Here is a 21,750-nt window from a genome sequence, read left to right on the forward strand (position 1 = left end):
AAGCCAGTCCTCAAAAATGTAACTGAAAGACTCCACTGATTTATTCACATGCCTGCTTAAGTTAGTTACATTTTTTTTTCACCTTTAACGTAGATTACAGTTTAATCCAGATTTTGTCACCCAAAGTGGCATGTGAATTAACCTTCCATAATCATTTGCTAGAATGAGACTGACAACATAATGACTAACACCCAGTGTTCCAGTTCTGCAGTTTGCAGAAAAACCAACTTCATGCTCTGAGCATCCTTCAGGTCAATGCATGTGGAATTATTTTTGTGATTCAGAAAACACACACACACACACACACACACAACTACAAAATCATCTACCTGTGCAGGTCTGACTCAGTTCAGACATATTTACTTAAGGATTATCAATTTTACAGAATACCTTGGTCCCTATTATGGTTTTCGTTGCTCAGACTTGCCCGAGGCACGTCACCATGCAGTTTAATATCACGGTGGATTTTCAAGGTGGCTTATGAATTTCGAGAACACTGCCTTATAAGGGAAAGCAGGTGGCAGAGTCACATGTGGTGGGCTTGGGGCAGCAAGCCAGGAAGTAGCCATGACCCTGGGCTATTTCCAAGAATTAATCCTCGGGGGCCTCTGTTTCCTTATCTATGAAAACAGGAGTTAGCCTCTCTTACCTACTTTCTAAAATTGTTTCTAGTTTTAAAATTCAGTGCTTTGTTCCCTGGTCTCTTACCATTAAAGACTAGAAACTTACAAAGAAACCATGGCTCCAATTACCAAAACCTTGTCCTGAGTGGGGTTCAGGAGAGGCAGACGCCAAGTCCTCTGGGTCAGGTCAGCGGACCTGCTGTTATTGATCACACAGGAGACTGGAAGACATGCCAGGCATTGTTCTGAGTGCTCAAGAATCATTAAAAGACTGTGGTGGAAAGAGGCCAGAGAGGCTCAGTAACTTTCCTTGGGCCCATCTACAGCCGGACAGCTAGTGGAAGGCTTCGCTGGGCTCTGACCCCAGCTATCTGGTGTCACAGCTACAAGCAAACAGAAGAGATGATAAAGGGACATTTGGAAAGCTTTGATACCCACTCCCATGATTGTACCATATCTGCTATTTGAGCATCTTAAAGAAGAGAATAGATAGTTCTCGCTCCTGCTTGATTTGAGACCACCTGGTTGGGAGGCTGGGAGGCTGGGGGCTGGAAGGCTGCCAGTTGGCCCCACCTCTACCAGGGATTCCTGGTACTTAGGCCAGTAAACAAGTGAGGAGATGAGCTGGGTTGGGAGGTGGGGGAGATGTATGCATGTTACCCACTGTACTGTACCCACTCTTAAACCTCATGTATATGGGTGGAATAGTGTATCCACTCTTAAATCCCATGTGTATCTGTGGAACAGCCGACACTTCCAGACTCACGTTCCAGATGATACATGAATTAAAGTATTTCTGTCTCTAAGTGCATTCTTTTCCTCCCCAGCTCCCCACCCACAGGACATCCAAGGTCTCACTTTGTGTGTGATTTTTACAATACCGTGTACTCTGTTTCTACTTGTTCAAGGGCAGCGACTAAGCCTTACTCATCTTTGTCCTCTCAGCATCTGACACTGTGTTTGCTGAATGAATAAATGATACATACACCTCCAACTAAATGACGTCTATTTAACTTGCAACTGGAAACCACCGCAAACCATGTGTGACCATTGATTTGGATCTCAAGGTAAACACAGACGAGCTTCTCAGGAGACTTATTTGTGCTGTTTTTTTAAAGGATGACTTGGGAAGTTAATAATTGTTCATAATTGTGTTTAGATTCTAAAAAATCCTACCTGCATTTCACTCTCGAGGCATTTGGTGTGTATAGCACTTCCCCTGCACTGAAGGGAAGAGTTGAAAGTGCCTCACTTTCGGTCTCCCTCCCACATCAGCTTACTTGGCTTTCAATTTCCTGGACCTCCTAACTCCCATGACTTTTGATCTCCAGGCACAAGGGCTGTACTTTTATTAGGTTTAATTTACCTTACAGCCCCATGTTCCCTGTGAATCGCACCATAATAGTCAATGAATAATCACAGAATTAGCCAGGCTGGGCTTTAATTCTGCCGAGTAACTAGGAAACCGACTAATAATAGGAAGGAAAAAAAACTGTAAGGAGCCCTGATGTGGCTCCAGAACCAGGTCCTCCGTGTTAACATGAGCATGTAACTGCCCAAGCGCCAGTACACTGGCCACCAGGTAGCACCCAGGCCAGGGAGACAGGCAGGAGCCTGGTGGGGGCAGGCTCATGGGGGTGACCTTGGCCAACAGGGCAAGCCCCTGGGCAGCCCACCAGTAATCTCTCAGCTCTGGCTTTGTGTTTCCAACCACTGTCATTTTTGATAGTTTCCCACATCTAGACCTGAGAAGGGAAAGATCTGTGCCCACGCCCACCCCCACCCCCCACCCCCGTGTATAGGATAGTTTTTTCAAAGTTTTTCATAAAACACTCTCAGAGGAGAAGAAACTTAATTGCTATACCATCTTGAGCCCCTGGTGACCATGTGCTCCACCCTCCCTGTTGGATCCTGTTCAGTGCCTACCCACAGTATGACGACATAGGTTCTGTAAAATCTGCCCTTATCCTATGGAGGAGGCTCAAGACTAGTAAGCAGAGGAAAGACCCCAAGTCTTTGAAACCATGGGCTCCTTCCTTTAAAAGCTTTCTGCTCATACATGTTGGAAAATGCCCAGCAAGACAAAGCACCCCCTTCTGTCCCTCAGGGCGTAGCAGCCCTGAAGGAGGAAAGAGGTCTTGGGTCAGGGAGCCTTCCCTGAGCAGCCAGCGCGGGCTCCCAGGCTCCAGAGCAGTGTCAGGGGGAAAGCAGTCAGGCCCTGAGCTCCAGGGGTGGCCTGTCTGGGACAACCTTCTCAGACATTGCAAAGCCAGGTGGACAGCCTAGGGGTGGGGGAAGGGGAAGACCCTCTATTAACCAACTGCAGCCCAGATGATTCAGTATTTTCTGCTAGTGATTTTTACGGAATCAACATATGCTTCATGTCTCCATGGCAACACACTATGGATCTGCATTCCATTTGTGGAGCTCCTTCTTGACCTCTCTGTGTTCTCTGATTCAGCCTGAATATCTGCTGAGAAGCCATCAGAGTCCACCCAATCTCCAAGAAGTCTCGGTTCCCTCAGTCCTGGCTGTTCCAGAAGGGCAGACGCGCTGCCTCCCTCCATGCAACTGGAATATCTGGAGACCTTCACCTGGAGAAACACAACAGGACCTCAATTAGGGGATAACCCCGATCCGGAGTTGCCATGGAAACCCGGTTGTATTGAGTACTGAAGAAGCTACGTGCTTCCTCGCCCTTCCCAGTATGGTGGTCCTTCAAGGTCTTGCGTAAGCTGCGTGTTTCTGTTTCACATGCATCTTGGAAATCTGAACGTCCTGCTAAATACTGAGCTTCTGACCTGAGCCTAAATAGGAAATGCACAGGTTTCTAGTTATGGACTCAAGCGCCTTATGGTAAAAATGGAGACCACGGTATGGCTGGTGGTTTTGACCATAGGTCTGGGAGGCAGATGCACTCGGGGTCCACTTGTGAACTTCCCACTTAGATGACCCGGCAGGTTTTTACTGTAAGGTTCAGTTGGCTCCTGTGAAAAGTGGGAAGGAGCGAGGGTGCCTTGGAGAATTAGAAGGATTCAAGGTTGATGCACTAGAGCCCTGGGCCCAGAGAAAAGCTCGGTCAAGGCCCAGCTCAGCTCTAGGGGGCGCCACTCACACGGAGGCCATAGGAAGGGGCTCCCTGGTAGCAGCATTACATCCCGGGCCCCGGCCAAGGGCCCAGCTCCACATTTATAACCTTATTTAGTCCTTTCCTGATGGACTGGCCAGAAGTCAAAGTCCATTGGGAGGTTCAGATGGGCCAGCTCCGGTGCAGAGGCCTTACTACCCAAGCCCCGATGCCATCGCGCCACCAGCGCCAGCGCCAGGTTCCTGCGGAATCCGAAAGGCACGTGGGCGTCAGCGCTAGGGACTGGCCCGCCGCGACACTCCTCGCCTGACCTACCAGGGCGCACGGCCGCCCGCTCGGGCCGAGACCCCGGGTCCCCGAGCCCCGGGCCGGCAGGCGAGAGACCAGCCTAGTGACAGCGGGCGGGGAGTCCGGCCGGAAGGAGCCGCCCTCCGCGGCCTCCCTCCGCGGCCCCTGCCGGCACGCTCGCCGCCTCTCTCCTCCTCCCCCGCAGCCTCCAGCCTCCTCCCCTCGCGCTCGTCGTCCTCCCCGCCCCCTGTCCCCTCCCCTGCCCTCCCCCCGCGCCTGAAGAGCGCGCCGCGAGGGGGCCGGGCCGCTTACTTCCTCCACCGCGGCGCCGAGCGCGGAGTGGCCCCAGCCGAGCCTGCGCCCCTCCGCCCGCCCGTCGCCCCCGGCCCGGCCCGCGCCCGCCTCGCCTCGCCTGGCCTCGTCTGCCCGGCGCGCACCGGCAGTCCATCCGGCCACAGCCGCCGCCCGGCCGGCCCTGCCGCAGCAGCACGGTAAGAGCGGCCGGAGAGGGACACCACGCTGGGCAGGGACGGGCACCGAGGGCCAGGTCCCGGGTGCCGCGGGCGGGGGTGGCGGCTGTCCGGAGCGATCGAGGGTCGCTCGTGCGAGTTCCACTCGCGCTTGTTTTCCGGTGGCCGAGTGGCTGGGGGTGGTGGGGCCCGGCCACGCAGAGGGGCTGCCCTGCCCGAGGTCTCCGAGCCGGTCCCCTGGCTTTTGTGTTTGGAAGGAGACGCGGGCCTGTCAGGGGTTCCTGCCCAATACGCGCCCTGGCTTCGGCCGAGGGTGTTGGGGACCGGAGGGCGCGCCCGAGGTGGACCCGGGTTTGGGGTGATCGGCCGGAGGGGCGTCGTTCCCCGAGGATCTGGGGCGCCCGAAACACCTGGGCGGCTGCGGCTGCCCTGGAACGAGTCACCTGCTCCACCAGGTCCGGGCCGCCAGGGCCCGCGCCCTAGGAGGCCAGCACAGGGCACTCTCGAGGTGGGGTGTGCAGGCGCGGGGCCGCCTTTATTTCCTTGGCCTTGGAGCAGCGTTGGATGGAGGGGTAAAGGCGTTCGCTTGTGTGTTTGGGTTGTGGTTTTATTTCTTGTTTTTTAGATTCGTTTAAGCGCAGGAGGTATATTAGCCTGTATTCAGTTTCAGGGTGGCCTAAAATAGTAGTTGACTCACTACTTATTTAGAAAGTGAAGAAGTGAGCAGTCCTCTTTGGAGATAGGAGTAATTTATTTTAATTCACCAGTAAGCGATTATGTTTGTTCCCTACAGTGGAAGCGCCTCTGCGTTATCCGCCTGCCCACACCACCGCCAATCGCGGAGATCAATCTCCACGTTAAGCTTTATTAAAATTCTGAGTAATATCTCAGTACAGTAAATGTGAACACCGTGCGTCCCGCAGGCAAATAGTCAAACCCTCATTTCTGGGATTAGTCATTCCTCTCTCTAAACTGATGGCTTGTAAAGCCAGAAGCAGAAGTGTCACAGGGTTCTCCCCCCACCCCCAAATATACCTACATACAAACCTGTCCTCTAATCTTACATAAGTGACTACTTGTTCCAATAAGGATACTGTTGTCAGGCAAATTCTCCTTGTTTTACAATTTAACCATTTTCAGTCCTGAGCCTGCTGCCATCTTTCTTCCCCCACCCCCATTTTTCTTTTGGTTCCGAAGCAGCAGCCAATGACAGCACCAAAAAGATGTAAACTTGAAATTGATTTATATGTTGCCCCTTGGTCTGCCTGCTGAGTTAACAAGCAGGTTGAGTAGAATAAGTGAACTTACATTTGATGAGTTGTGTGTCTGCCTGAAACCATTTAGTAGAGCACTTTAAGTCTTCATGGTTTTTTAACAAAACTCATTAAAAGCTGGACAACAAAAGAACCCTATTCTGCAGATGGTAATCACGCTCTCTATGTGGGAGTGGTAGGCTGGCTGCCTTTTCTCCTGCACAAACGCTGGCAGAACTCTTCAGTGGCCCTCCACATCCATTCTCCGTCCATCTCAGAAGCTAGAAACACAGAGTTAAGTCAGCAGGTGTCTGTAGACCAAATCATGACAAGAAAGTGCCGTCGGGGGCTCTGGAGGGGTGATTGAACACGCCCAGGTGTACTGGTTTCGTTGACTGACCTAGAGACCTAGAGTTGTAAGTTAGAGAGCATTTCCCTGGGCCCAGGGTAGTGAAAAGGGCCTAGTCTAATAATATTTGTATACTCTGTCAGATATAGTCATTCTTATTCCAGGGTTTTAGACCACCCTCGACTGGAATTCTGATCCCCACTCTTGCCCCTTACAGGCCTCCATAGTAGCTGTGTGGCCCCAGGCCAGTGACTCATGTTGCTGGGCCTCAGTGGCCTCTCTTGAAGGAGGTAGAGCATCTGCCTCGAAATGCAGAGACTCAAGGACTGGGGACACAGGGTTGTCCGGCATAGGGCTTATCCCTTGGTGACTGTGGGTTCCGTCATGGCCACCATCATTAGTAGCAAATGTTGACTTCTGAGTGAATGTTGCTGACACCATGCACCAAGTGGAGACTCCAACAAGGGTGGCCACTTTTGAGCCAGTCCCCTCCCCATGCTCCCACGGGGCTTCTTGCTCATTGCAGTGCTCCTCGGCCTCTGCAGGCTACTGCGATCTTACCTCTTTCCTTCAGCCTTAACAGCCCTCCCCAGCGCTTCTCGCGGCCTCTGTTATCTTTTTAGCCGAGATGTGTGCACATGTGTGTGTGAGTGCGTTGGCTGTCGGCATTGTTGAGACATCTGCTTTAGCCCTAATGTTGACCATAAAGCGAGAACGAGAAAGCTTGAACCCACATAATTCCATGAGAATGTGCTGTTGCTGCCTCCAGTAAGTTCTCTCAGTAGCACGGTATTTTAGTTCAAGTTCTCGGTTGCAACAGGTGGGAGCACCCACAGGAAACCTGGGTGGTAATTAGGGGTGCCCGTGGAGCTGGTTGAAGGCCTTCAATACTGTAGCCATGAGGCAGGGAGGGTGGGGGATGGCCTTCAGTGGCCTTATTTGCTGTGTTAGAAGTAGTACAACCGATGACATTGATTGCATTACATTTCAATTGCCTAATAGATTCAAAATATTCTATAAGCATGCAGTAAATGTATGAATTATTGAGGCATTTTTCTTTTTTCTCCTAAATCTTTGAATCTGTGCTGACCATGTTGGTCAGCACAGATCTCTTGTAAGCCCACCTTATCAGAGCCAGTGAGGCTGATCCCTATTTGGGGTTACTCCCACTGTGGAAATTGCAGAAATCGTTTAATCTCTGTATTCAGAGCAGGAAGATCCTGGGACAGCAAGGGTTTCATCTCACCCTCTCCCTTTTACCCCCCTTCTGGGCCTGTGCTTCCTGGCATCTTGGAGAGCAGAAGGGAGGAAGGGGAATTTTCTGAGACTCCTTCTAGGGCTGCTTTTCCAGATCTGGATCCCATGGGAGCTTATTTGATGAGGCCACCAACCCTCCTGCAGCTGCCTGGGTTGAGGGGACTATGCCCCCGCAGGCAGGAAGTGACCCACTGCCCTGCCAGCCCCCCCATGTCATTGAAAAGCATGAAAGTGCTGCCTTCCAGCATGAAGGTGCCAGCCATCCAAAAAGGTGCTTAATCTGGAGAACCATTTCTAAGGGAATTCAGTAGGGAGTCAGCATTATTATTTAAATACCTGACTGGAGAAAAGGCTTTCCTGTTGAGACCCTTGGGAGGAAAGCCTTGTAAATAAGAATCCAGGTGTGAACTACCTGTCACTGTAGAATCAACCAGGACTTCCTGGAAACCTGCTTCATGTGTTGCCCCTTTAACTCTTCATTTCCTTTTCTTTTTCAAGATGAATGATTTTGGAATCAAGAATATGGACCAGGTGGCCCCAGTGGCTAACAGTTTTCGAGGGACACTCAAGGTGAGTGAGTCTTCATTATAATATTTTACAAAGCGGAAACCTCCATCTCTAGGAGAAAAAATATTGGCCTTGTCCCAGAAGATGGGTAGTGAGGCCTCTGTAGTGGACCTGGCTCCTTCCATGTGAAAAGGTCCTGTGATTCTCAGTCTGACCGTTGGAGGAGCTTCCTGTCCTGCCTTTTTATCTACTGGGGGGTTTCCTGGGGTGGTGAAAAGGCTGTTTATGAGCTGCTGTGAAAGAGGTAAGAAGAATTAGCTGCTGCGGCTGCTTCCATCAGAAGGGGTGACACCCCCAGAGGTCGCAGGGAGCCTGTTGTCACTGGTGCAGAGAAGCAGGCCTGTTTATGTAAACTGGAAAACAGATTAAAGATGAAAGAGCCTGGGTGGCACATGCCTGTAATCCCAGCTGCTGGGCGTCTGAGGCAAGTTCAAAGCCAGCCTCAGCAAAGATGAAGCGTTAAGCAACTCAGTGAGACCCTAAATACAAAGTAGGGGATGTGGCTCAGTGGTTAAATTCCCGTGAGTTCAATCCCCACTACCCCCCACCTCCAAAAAAAACAAAAGATAAAAGAGCCTTCTCCGCTGCAGAAACATGCTTCATGTCTCTTCTATCATGATTCCTTTTGGAGAATGTTTCGTAGCCCAAAATGGTAACTTCCCATTTGCTTTCTCCAAATGTAAGTGACAAGGTGTGGTTGTTTTTGTATAGTAAGCATGTTTCAGAAGCACTGATTTTAAGGTTGGCCTCCTGAAAGCTGTGTCTGGCAAGATGATGACGTTACCCCTGGTATGTTGTATTTTCCTTTGTAAATCACTAGTGAGGTTATTTGCGTGATACAGTACCAAAAGCTAGAAGCCGGCACAGTATTCATGTCATTAAGAAGAACAAAAAATTTCAGTGAGTTTTCATGTGTGTTTGGTGGGATGTTTTAATTCTGGCAGAAGTGGTGTAGAGATTATGGTTATTGAGTTGCAACCAACACCCTTAAGAAAATCCTTCTATGAATTAAAAGAATCTGATGATGCATCTGAGGTCTCTGGATTCGGAAAAGAAATAGTCATTGCTGAAATTTGTGTGTTGAAATACAAAATGCAGATTTGATTTGTTCTTTGGCTTCCTGATTTTAAAACAAGAACTTACAGTCCGGAAAAGCACTTGTTAGCGGCTTGGGTAATGCTAGTGGGAATTTTTAACCTCTATGGGACATTTCACCAAAATTAGCTCTGCTGTGAAGTCGTTTATGACTGCAGATGAGTATTTTGCCCTTGCTTGGTGAGTTTCTCCTCCCAGGTCACAGGCAGTCAAGACGTCACCTCTTAGGGCTTGGGGTTTTAGGAGGCTGGGCTTCCAACTTCTGCCTGCCTGCTTTTGCAATGCGTCATTCATTGTTCTGCATTCTGGAAAAAAAAGCGCACAACTGATTTTATTTGTAAATGTGTTACACATTTTTTTATTGATGACTCAACAGATGGGTCATTGTGTTACACATAACATGGAATTTCCAGAATATGTTGGAAAAATAGAACTTTTCTTCACGTTTCCCCCAACAAGTTAGGCAATGACAATGAAGACATTATCTATTACTTAGAAATGTGTCTTCCATTAAAGACTGTGTTCGCAAGGTGCTGGAGGTGCTAGATCAGCACTCCACACACACTGAGTTTTCTGTCCCGACGCATCTCTCTCCCCTAAAGTGCAGGTGGTTGAACTTCAAACTCATTTCCTTTGGAAACCCTTCCACTTACAGGTGTGTGAGTGGTTCTTTTTAATAATACACTTCACCTTTTCTAAAATGAAACCTTAAGGAATCTTTTTCACATGTTATTATTTTCTGAACTGTTGAAACCAGAGGAGTACCAACTTCTCTATTTCCATTTAAATTGTCTCATGAGAAACATTTCAAGTGAATGCTTCCAAAGATATTCCAAAGATATCTTTATTACAGAGATAAAATGTGATGGTTAGATTTTTTTTAATTTCTTAATTTACATTGATTAGACCAAGAAAATAACCTCCTGGTCATTCTGATTCTGTGAGGTTAATTAAATAATCCAGAATAAAATGGAATCACTGGGTCACTCTGACCTAGGAAGTCTGAGTACTGAGTGGTTAATTGTGTGTGTTGCTTTATAATTGCTGGTTTAATCAGGGTCCATCAGTAAGATCACCCATGGACCACTTTTAAAGTGGGTAATTAAATAAGTTCCTCTTGTATTTCCATTTGCTTTTGCATCTGTTTCTGCAGCGCCAGCCAGCCTTCGACACCTTTGATGGGTCCCTATTTGCGGTTTTCCCCTCTCTAAATGAAGAGCAAACACTCCAAGAAGTGCCCACAGGCTTGGATTCTATTTCTCATGGTAATTTCATCCTTAGACTTGAGACAAACGGTGCATAATTTCCCTAAGTGGTTCAGTAGATGGAGAGGGTGATGGTTCAGAAGCAGTGAGTGTTCCTATGTTGAACTTGGGTGTGAAAACCCTGGTAGAAGACCAGAACTGGGAGAAGGCGGGTTCCTTTTTTCCTCCAGTACTGGGTACAGGTGCTCTCCCCCTGAGACCTAAATCTGGAGAATCCCACCAGAGGGCTCACCCCCTGAGCTTCTGTCAGGAAACTGCAGGGGAGCTCTGTGTTTCCAGCCCCAGCAAGCACTTCCTCATCTCCTGGGTCCGCTCAGAAAACAGACATTGAAATTCACCGGCTTTTAAGCCTGGGCTCACATTATTAGTTAAATTTCCAACTCCCACCCCCACTGGGGCTCTGTTTTCAGGACAACAAATTATTGTTGATCTGTTCCCATCTGATTCCTTTCTTCTGCAGTTCTCTGGTGTCATTGCTTACTCTTCTTAAAGGACTAGCATGGCAGATGATGGAGGGACTGGCTGCAAGCTTTCCAGCCCCTGCTTCCTCATGTGAGGAAAGTGCTAGAAGATTCAGCCCAGGCAATTAATTGAAAGCATATGCTTGCATTAGCATAACATCATGTGACTATCATTTATCATTCTTGAAACTTCTGGAAGCATCTAGAGAAGATTGTTTTTCAATTAAAATTGAAGACTGGCCCCCTTTGTGGTGCTAAGGTCTGCCTGATCATGCCGGGCCTCCTGCCTGCTGCTTGGTTTAATGGGCATAACTTCTCAACTGTGCATTTAAAATCCCTTATGCCTTTTGACCAAAAACCATACCATTTCACCTTTTTCTAAAATTTTAAATGATATTCCATCTATTCATGTAAAGCTTTGCAAAATAGGATAAATTTTATTTTAGACTTTTTGTGTGTGTGTTTGAGTGTAGTCCTGAGACATATAATGATTTCTCAACTTCCGTTGAGATTTTTTGTTCCTATTTTACTTTTGTTGTTGTTGTTCCCCGGGCCCCTTGTGTGCTAGGCGAGCACTTTCCCACTGAGCTGCCTCCCCAGCCCAGGATTACATTCCTTTAAGGAATAGTGTCCAGGTTTGGGATCAGAGTTGCTCTTTCCTGAAGTTGGGTCCCTGTGTCAGTCCCCCCTGGTGTCGCCCCAGGCCCTCACCTGCCCTGCTTTCGTCTAGACTCCGCCAGCTGCTGCGAGCTGCCTCTGCTGACGCCCTGCAGCAAGGCGGTGATGAGTCAGGCCCTAACAGCCACCTTCAGTGGCTTCCAGAAGGAGCGTCGGCGTCTTGGCATTCCAAAGAGTAAGTGCTGTGTGTCCGAGCGCGGACCCTGGCGTCCAGGGCCAGGGGCACGGCGGGTGCTCCATTTCGACCCCGGGTTTAGGGGTGTTAGAAGAGGCAGCGATGCAGTTCCGGAACCGGTGTTTCCTGCAGGGTCTGCTGCACACCCGGGCCCCCCATCAGGCTGACTTTCAGGGCAGAGCCTTGCTCATCTCCTGGGTTGGGTGGGTCTGCAAGAACACATCAGGGTCGCCTAGTCCCCCCCTTCCCGCTCTCTGTCCCCGGAGTCCTCATCACGTCTTCCCTCCTCGCAGACCCCTGGCTGTGGAGCGAGCGGCAGGTGTGCCAGTGGCTCCTGTGGGCCACCAGCGAGTTCAGCCTGGTGAACGTGAACCTGCAGAGGTTCGGCATGAACGGCCAGGTGCTGTGCAACCTTGGCAAGGAGCGTTTCCTGGAGCTGGCCCCTGACTTTGTGGGCGACATTCTCTGGGAGCATCTGGAGCAGATGATCAAAGGTACCCCCGGTGACCCGATGGCCTTGTGCAGGGAGGGGAGGCTTGGGAGCAGCAGGTGCTCTTCCACCTGAGGGTCCCGTTTCAGATGACACAGAGGGCACTGCCTCGGCACCCCCTAAGGGAGGTGACCAGAGGTCTTCGTGCCACTTGGGGAGGTGTGTGGCATACAGCGGGGATGACGCCACAGGCAGCAGCCTTAGTCAGGGAGCGCTGCTGTGCTGGACGCCACCATCATGGCAGCCTGGGTGGACAGGCGGTGCGCCATCAAGGGTTTCCCGACTCTGAAGACCAGGGAGCCTTCATGGAGATGAGCTCTGTGAATCACCCAGTAAATTCCCTAAATCCAAAGGAAATCCAGCAGAGGACTTTCTTAGGAGGAGGAGTGTTATGTGTTTAAACAAGCAAGTGGTTGATTCATACCTATACACGGATGGTATAGATATACGAGGCTATAATGCACAGAAGCTGACCATTGATCACCAGAGACCTCACCAATACAGAGACAGTCACAATTCAGAACTTACCAGCAACAGCAATGTGTAAAATGCATTGTTTAAAAAGAAAAACAAAAATCATAAGGGTTGTTTAAGTTAAAAATTATAAGAAAAAAGTGTGTGTGTTGAGTTTGGGGAAATATTCTTCACTTAAATGGATTTTAAACATATCAAATTTCAACATCTGCTGTAGACTCAGAACCTCAAAAAGCCTGGGGTTCACCTGCCACCTCTTCCTAGTTACGACGTCTTGGGGCCAGGGAATCTTATTTTAAAAGATCCCCTGTTTATTTGGCAAGTTGGACCTGTTTTGCTGTCACTCAGGCGTGTGATCCTGTGTGTTGTGGGACAGGTGTGTGGCAGAGTGTAGACCCTTTCAAGTTCTCAGTGCCCCTGGCCCCCTGCACTGGGCCTGCCGTGCCCTGGCCACACCTCCAGGTCTGGTCGCTGTGGGCCTGAGCCTCACAGGCAGGAGCCATAGCCATCTCGTTAATCCTCAGCACTCCCTGCCCCTCACGGATGGTTTTTCCCAAATGGTTTAGGTGTTTCCTGAGCCTGGAAGTGAAGATATTTCAGGTCTTTCCAGCTTTGCCATCAAGTTGGACTTTGCCAATGGCATCATTAATTTTGGAAAACTTACTGACATTCTTAGGAAAATGTATTGCTGTCTCTGTCACACAAAGGTCACATAAAGACACGGGATGAGATGTGATGGAACGGGAGGTGCCATATGCATTGGGTCATTCTGGGTCACCCGTGCGACAGCGTTCGGAAAGTAACTTTTCTTGTGGTTTTTACCTATTTGCCATCTTATGTCTCCTGCATCTATTTTTCAGAAACCCAAGAAAAGACAGAAGATCAGTATGAAGAAAATTCACACCTCAATTCAGTTCCTCACTGGATTAACAGCAACACCTTAGGTCAGTCTGCTTGATTCTGTCTTCAGGTCTTGCTCTTGGGTCTTCCTGGTAGACAGGCCCTAATAGAAGCTCCATGGGGCATCCTGGACCTGCACTGTCCCCCTGGGGTGGCCACACCTGTGTGTTGAGCTATGCGTGGTATAAATGTGGCTGACCCACATTGAGATATACGAGGCTATAATGCACACCAGTTCATAAGTCTTGGTATGAGATAACATAAAATCTCCCCGATGATCATACTGTACTGATTACATATTAAAAAGGTAATTGATATGTTAGGTCAATTAACGTGGAAAAATAACTGCCCCGTTCTTGTTTAATGCAGCCACTAGAAAGTTTAAAGTCATGTAAGTGGCTTGCAGCGTCTCCCGTGGGTCAGGGTGTTCCAGGCAGTTTACAGAGGAGAGCTGACGTCGCTGGCTGTTCCTCTACGGTGGGCACAGGGCGAGCCATGCAGCCCTCAAGTGGTTCAGCACTTGGGAGTTGAAACGGCTGTCGTGGAAGCAGGGTCCTCTGGTCACTGCTCAGTGGGAGGGAGGTCACGTGGAGGCTGGAGGGTGCAGTGCCACATGGGATTTGCTCCAGGGATGGCCATTGGGGTGATCTGACTCTCACAGCCCTGCCATCCTTCATTCCGCTCAGGTTTCGGTGTGGAGCAGGCTCCGTTCTCAGTGCAGACGCAGAATTACCCCAAAGGCGGCCTCCTGGACAGCACGTGTCCCTCGTCTGTGGCTCCCGGCGTGCTCAGTTCCGAGCAGGACTTCCAGATGTTCCCCAAGTCACAGCTCAACACCGTCAGTGTCAACTACTGTCCTGTGGGTCAGGACTTCCCAGGCTCCAACTTGAATCTGCTCACCGGCAGCTCTGGTAAGCAGAAGTGTCCTTGGCCGAGCGTTGATTGGAGGAGCTGTACTCAGACAGCCATGTGGTTTCTTAATAAATGTGTCCTGGGTTCAGCCATTGGAGAAGGACGTCAGAGGACGCTCCTGTGCTCGGTGACTTTCTGACAAGAGCACTTCTGATGTGCTGGAAACTCTGGAAGGGAGCTCACATGCAAGGCTGGAGGGGGCTATGCCTCCTGAAAGTGAGCCCGACGGTCCCCACTCTTGAGCTAAATCCCCCATCCAGTGGGGCATTTCATGGGAATGATGTAAAATGTGACAGATTTCTTTTTAAGGAGAGGTAACACACATTGTGCAGATCCCAGTTGTACACAGGTGGAATCTGTGCCTGTAAGTCCACCTGTAACAGCTGTTCAGATAGAAATAGGAGTGTTTCCGGCACCCCAGGGAGTTCCCTCTCACCCCCTCAGTCATGGCATCCTCACCACAGGAGGAAACCAGTCTGATGTTGTGTCGTTGTGACTTGCTTCTTGCCATTCTTCCTCGATGGAATCATACAGCGCTTTTTTCCTTTGAGTCTGTCTTGCTGATTTGTGTGAGCGCCATCCGGCCTGTAGCCAGTTTTCCATTTCAGTGCTGTATAGTGTTCCGTCTTTGAGGCTGTACTTGGTTTATTCTCCTGTGGATACATGGTGATTTGTGGATGTGCCTGTCTTCAGGAGTAGGCCTCTGAGTCTGAGAGCACTCGGGGGGCCCTGAAGGACCCTGCACCTGCGGAGGGGTGGCTGCAGTCGGGGTGGCTGGCGGTGATGCCACAGTTGTGCCCGAGACCCACCTGTGGCAATGACCCAGTAGCCCTGGACCCTTCCCATGCCCCGGGGACTCAGAGCATGTGCTGGGCTGTCTCTGCCAGGGAAGCCCAAGGACCACGACTCCCCCGAGACCGGCGCGGACAGCTTCGAGAGCTCGGACTCACTGCTGCGGTCCTGGAGCAGCCAGTCCTCCCTGCTGGACGTGCAGCGGGTTCCTTCCTTCGAGAGCTTCGAGGACGACTGCAGCCAGTCTCTCTGCCTCAGCAAGCCGACCATGTCCTTCAAGGACTACATCCAGGAGAGGAGCGACCCGGCCGAGCAGGGCAAGCCGGTCATACCTGCCGCCGTCCTGGCCGGCTTCACAGGTGAGCCTGGAGCCGGCCTCCGGCCGTCCCTGCCCACCACCTCCATCCAGGCCTGCCCACCACGTGCCAGGGGGCCGGGGTGTCTCCAGGTGAAGGCAGCTGTGTCCACACCGGCTGGTGACACCCCTGGGTCTCGCCCTGGGAGGATCGTGACCACGCCCTCCACCTGGAGGCGGAGGCGAGGAGGGGGACAGGCGCTGAGTCCTGGGCCCTGACTCACCTCCTGCAAGATCTCCAAGAATGTAAACTGGCCCCGGAGGAGTGGCCGGACCGGCCTCCAGTGATACCTGGGCTGTTTACCTTTCCTGGCCTCTACGACCATCGGCTCTTAGTCTTCAGGTTTGGGTGAGGGCTATTCTAGGCAGAGAACAAATACTAAAGCCACTTTAGAAACAGATGATCCAATACTGGAGCGAAAATACCAAGTTTTTTTTTGTTTTCATTGCTTTGTGTGTTCTTTAAAAAAATATATATATACATACACAAAATGTATATATACACACACACGTATGTACATATATGTATATGATTTTAACCATATGGAGCTACTTAAAAAAAAAAAAAAACGAACTCAGTAGATTAAAATGAGGCTACATGGGCATCCGTTTTTTTCTGTCATCTGAAAAGCCCGTATGTGAAGTCCATGTGTAGCGTGGGGGCCGGCGGTAGTTCCCCTATCTGGAGGTGCAGGTCCTGGTAGAGAAATGCAGGGCTGGTTCTCCATGTGGGTGGTAACGCTAGTCACTCTGTGGGGAACTGGGCCCGGGGTCTGTGGTGGGGGTAGCCTCGCGTGGTGTGGTGTGAACCCACTGTTGAGATGGGGCAGAGAGGTGGGCAGCTCTGGGTGGTCACACAGCGCCCCAGCTTGGCTCGCTGGCTCCAGAACACTGTCCTTAGTGCTTCAAGGGGATCACTATTCGGTGGGAGAGCGTGGGCTTCGGAGCCGAAGGTCTAGGTTTCCCCCCTCCCCGGCTGCATGTGACCAGGACGGGGCGCTGGCCTGCCAGTGCACCTTCAGACCAGGCCCGTGAGGTTTGGGCCCCACAGGCTGTCGGTTCTGAGCTGCAGTTGAGAAGGAAGGTGGCTGAGTTGCTGTGTGCCAGGTTGGCTTCGCAGGCCGGCCGTGAGGCCACGGGGATCACCCCCAGGCCACCGAGCACCCCTCTCCTGAGCAGCGGCCCCACCTTCACGGGCGACATGCCCTTTCTGTGAGGAAGTGTCCCTTCCGCCGCCCCCACAGTGCCCCACTGGGAGTTTCTAGAAATAGGCCCTCAGGCTTCTCCCAGGGGAGCAGCTCAGCAGGGTGAGGACCGTGAATGCCAGACGTGGTGGCCCTGAACTTTCTTCCCCAAAGCAAACCCAGGGAAGAGCGTGAGGCAGAGCGGCCTCTTCTCCAACAGCGGGAGGTGTAGAGGGACAGCCCCCTTTGGTGTCCAGCCTCATCCCGTTGAGGTGTTTAGACTGTCCCCACCACACTGGGTCCCGCCTGCATGCCAGTGCCCAGCTGGCCAGCTGTGTCCCTCGGCCATCCTGCCCCACGGTGTCCTGATGCTGTGATTGTGAGCCGCCTCCCTCTCCCCACAGGAAGTGGGCCCATCCAGCTGTGGCAGTTCCTCCTGGAGCTGCTTTCCGACAAGTCTTGCCAGTCCTTCATCAGCTGGACCGGGGACGGCTGGGAGTTCAAGCTTGCGGACCCGGATGAGGTATGGCCAGGGCCCGGGAAATCCCCAAGCTCTAAACCTAATTCGTCACGCCACGTTCCCCTCTCCATCCCCTGAGCCCAAGAAAGGGCTCATCGGGTCCCCTCCCGACTACTGAGGCTCCACTGGAGCTGTCGCTTTGATGATGAACCCACAAGGTGACCTTCGGGGGCCTCTGTCCATGGCCACTGGGCTTGCTTCCCGGTCTTGCTCTGATGTCCAGTCAGAAGCCTGAAGCTACAAACAAAGCCTGTCCCCAAATGCCTTAGGAGACCCGCATTTGCCCATTGAGGGGACCGAGCTTCCTGATTGCCCCTCCCTAGGGGTTGGGACCATCTGCTGCCGAAGGCAGATGTGTTCAGACAGCACTGAGGAGCCCTCCGCCTCTGGCAGTGTGGAGTAGAGCCTGTCACCTCCCAGTTCCCTTGGGAAACCAGCACCAGGGAATGAATATGTCACTCATGTCACTGGGCTGGGAGTCCTGCTCAGAGAGAGAACCCAGGGCGGTGGTGACCCAGCCTTTCCCTGTGTCAGGCCTCCTGGTGGGGGCCCTCAGCTCCCAGGAGGTTTTGCTAAGACAGACCTAAGCCAGAGGCAGGGACCTCACTCACCCAGGTACAGAGAAACAGCCCAGGAGGGACAAGTGGCCCTTGTGTATGTATTAAAAGACGACCGAGCCCTTGGGGCCTTGTGTGGTTGGCAGACTCTGTCGGATGAGCCCGCATCAGAGTCGGGGAGCCATTAGTCACTGTTTCTGAGTTGGCAAATGTAACTCTGTTCCATCTCTGTCCGTCCAAGGTGGCCCGCCGGTGGGGGAAGAGGAAAAATAAGCCCAAGATGAACTACGAGAAGCTGAGCCGAGGTCTACGCTACTATTACGACAAGAACATCATCCACAAGACGTCGGGCAAGCGCTACGTGTACCGCTTCGTGTGTGACCTCCAGAACCTGCTGGGGTTCACGCCCGAGGAACTGCACGCCATCCTGGGCGTCCAGCCGGACACAGAGGACTGAGGTCTCTGGCACCACCCTGAGCCACCCCGGGCCTGGGACTGTGAGCGGGAAGCCCAGCCTGACCAGCTGATCCCCAGACCCGGAAAGGCAAGGTTGAACCTGTCCCTGTCCAGAAAGGTCACCGAGAAGCAGTGGCCTTATTTGATCCCAGATCCTGCCTGTTCAGCAGGGTGCCCTTGGTGGCCGAGTGGCCCGTAGCTGGGCAGGAGCGACTTTAATGAACGTGGTGGAGATGGAGGCGCAGGGGCCACCCTGGCTCTGCATGACCATGTGGCAGGGAGTCTGTTCAGGATTCCCCGGGGAGCAAGCGGGTGTGGAAACACGGACATTTAAGTGGTGTTTTGGCCTGTTGCAACCGGAGCAGAGACCCTCTCTGTTGGAGAGGGCTGGGAGGGAGGGAGCCAGGGACCACGCCATTTCAGAAGACAGTTTGTGTATATTATTGTAATCTTATAATTGTTATCAAAATCCTCTAACAGTTCTATTTAACAGAAATTGTATATTGTAATTTAAAATAATTATATGACTGTATTTGAGATAAGAATGCAGACATCCAATATTTTATTCCATTTTTTCAATAGCACATGCGTCCGGCATTTTACAAAGACGCTCTCTGCCCCCATGGCAGACCGAGGCATTGTGAGTGTGGAGTATGTTCATTTGATAGACCTACAGGAACAAGGTCTCAGGGGTGATCCCTGGTTTTTGTCCTCTTATTGTTGGTTTTTTGTTTTGGTTTTGCCATGATGACTGTCTTGGCAAGGACTTTGTACACTTGGATTTTTATAAGAAACTTAATGTCATTATTCTGGGGTACATGGACCTCTCTGCTTTTTCCTTGAATTGTAAAGCAAAAGCTATAAAGCAGTATTTTTCTTGATAAATGGCATATGTTTTCCACTTCTGTGCATGCCTTAAAGCCGTTTATACACAAATGTGTTTTATTTTTTGGTGTAACCGTGTTTTCCCGACAGCTCACCTCTCCTGGCCAAACTTTTCCTTCCTGTGCCCCGAGTGACTCTGTGTGATTAAAATAAGAAAACTATTTTTGGAAATATGCGAGTCCTTTTCAGAGACCAGGAGGGATTTATGTAGCAGCTATTTTTACTACAAAAGTAATTCACTGGAAAAAAAAATGTAATTTGTACGAAAGCTTTATTTTTATCTCAGCTCTGTGTCATGTATTGTGCAGAGCTGAAGGGCAGGGTGGGCGGGAGGGGCTTCTGTAAACCTCGAATACAGTGACGCATGGCTGCACCAAGGTGGTCACCTGCCGTACCTCGGACCATCTGGATAGTATGCTTTCCCTTTCTGCTCAGTGTCCTCAGCAAGATCGTTTCCTCTTTCTTTATTATTTTCTTGGGCGTGGAATACCCAGAAGCACCGAGAGGGTCCGCAGACAGAGAAGAACGCACTGGAGTGGATCATTGGAGGAAAATGTTTTGATTCCCGCCAAGACTTGAGGACACATAGTCCACCATGTAGTCCTGGCCTTTGCAAGTGATCCAGCCACGTTGACTTCAGAGTCAGAGGGACTTTCCTAGCAGCATGACCGTGGATCCCTGAGGCTGAGTGAAATCACGTGAGGCTGATGAAATCACGGGACCGCGAGCCGCGAGCCGGGGCCCGCAAAGCCAGCCTGTGGCAGCCCAGCCAACATGCTCAGAAGAGATGGTTTTCAGGACATTTACGCACAGGATGTTTTTTCAAGTGGGACCTGTTTGTCACTGGAACATCTGTTTATAATACAAACAGACGTGACTGGGAACATCTTGCTGCCAAAAGAAAGTGTAGCCATCGGCTGATTTAAATGAGGTTGAGCTAGGAGCAACGGCCAGTTTCAGACTGGTTCTGACCAGCAGAGGTGGCAGTTTCTTGTGGTTCAGCCTCAAGTGATGGAAACAAGTCCCGAGAAGCCTTTGGCATGGTAATGAATGAATCTTGAGTATAAAAGTTTTGTAATTTGGCTTTTTCTTTCTCAAGTAATAAAGTATTTGGTTTCTGTAAATGTCTCTATAATATTCCTCGCCTTCTCCACTCGAGCATCGGGAGCCAGAGTGAGGCCCCAGCGTTGGTGACCCCGTCTGCACCTGCACCTTCCTGTCTTGGGTGGGCCTTCGTCTCTTGACCTGGTTTCACCCTCGAGGAAGCCTAGAAACCCTAGAATCCCTGGCCTTAAGGAATCAATGAGCCCATCCGGAAGGAGTTCCCAAAAAGTGCTCCTTCAAGGGAGAAATTCTTCTAAGACAATCGTAACGGGGATCATTCGGGTGTCTGGCCTTTGAGAAAAGACTGAGGATGTTTGTGTTAAGGATAGGACTTGAGGCATAAGCACTTCTGTAATTTGAGGCCGGGGCGCTCCAGGTCCCCTCGTTGGAGCTCTGACACAGGGGACAGGAGCCAGAGAGGACAGAGATGGTCCAGGACACTCGTTCCTGTACCCAGGACTCCACACCCTGGGCTGCCAGGCTGCCAGGACCTCATTTAAACCAGCAAAGGATGGCACTTAGGATAGCACCACATCCCTGCCAAAGGTTACCATTTCAGAAGTTAAATGTTAAGATATTAATTTTGAAAAAATCTACTACATATTAGCATAAACAGCACGTTTTTCTCACTGAAATGAAAATTTTTTAAAATAATCATGGCATTATTCTACATTGGCAAATCTCTTTAATGTCTGGCTTAATAGATTTCTGTCTACTTATTTCTGCATTTAGTTTGTTCTGTCATATTTTGATGAGTATATGAAGAAAATATGGCCTTCCTTACAGCCATGTCCCATAGTTGTGGATACTCTTTCCTATGATGCCAACGATTACACATGGCGATTTCTTAAATCTTAATTACAATTGGAATATGAAACCATATCAATAAACTTTCCAGTGGTCACACCGAATTCCATTGGTCTGTCTTGCCGTTGGAATGGATCTTTTACTCATATGTAATTTTGTAACGTCATACATATTGGTCATTTGGAAAGTATTGCTTCAAAATGTTGACACATTTCGATATCAGATGATCATAGTAGTTACTTTAATCACCACCAATCTTACCAGGCTCACAACGACTAACAAATTTTCAAGAATTCACATCTTTATTTGGAAGTTCAAATCTTTTCATTGACAATAAATCTTCCTCTCAATTGTTTTCTCTGAAGTGACAGGCTCAGTACAGTTATTTTTGAGAATTAATCCACCCAGTACTCAAGGCTGAATAGATACAATTTGACACTTGTTCTTTCAGGTAAAAATTCTGCCCATGAATAAAGTGGTTAGTTTAGCTTGTAACTCAACACAGCTGCCTTTCCTTGGGATGGTTACCATACTTCCCTATGCAGCAGGCTTTCCATTTTATTACACAAAAATTAAAAAGAGGTATGTGGTGTTAGTAAAATTAGATTTCACTGATTCAGCAAAGATATTCTTGAGTGGAACTGATATATATATACACATTTAATTCATCAAGTACATGATATTGAAGAATGTGATGACTCTTGTCCAGTTTAGTGCCTCTGCCCCCGCCCAGTTCATGAGGCAC

The 21,750-nt window shown here is 50.2% G+C and overlaps 1 protein-coding gene across 1 annotated transcript; it reads left to right on the forward strand.

Annotated features, from left to right (window-relative positions):
* Positions 1-3,862: 3,862 nt before the first annotated feature.
* Positions 3,863-20,218, forward strand: Ets2 (ETS proto-oncogene 2, transcription factor). The gene is given in 13 exon segments (XM_046439101.2): positions 3,863-3,924; positions 3,926-4,098; positions 4,101-4,109; positions 4,111-4,490; positions 7,827-7,898; positions 10,144-10,255; positions 11,447-11,569; positions 11,863-12,063; positions 13,394-13,477; positions 14,120-14,344; positions 15,233-15,496; positions 17,081-17,199; positions 17,995-20,218. Coding segments are annotated over 13 exon segments (2,025 nt in total). The 5' UTR covers positions 3,863-3,877; the 3' UTR covers positions 18,211-20,218.
* Positions 20,219-21,750: the final 1,532 nt, after the last annotated feature.

Source organism: Marmota monax, unplaced genomic scaffold, assembly GCF_021218885.2.
Source record: "Marmota monax isolate L192 unplaced genomic scaffold, Marmota_monax_Labrador192_F-V1.1 WCK01_AAM20220418_F8-fsc00125, whole genome shotgun sequence".
Lineage (NCBI taxonomy): Eukaryota > Metazoa > Chordata > Mammalia > Rodentia > Sciuridae > Marmota > Marmota monax.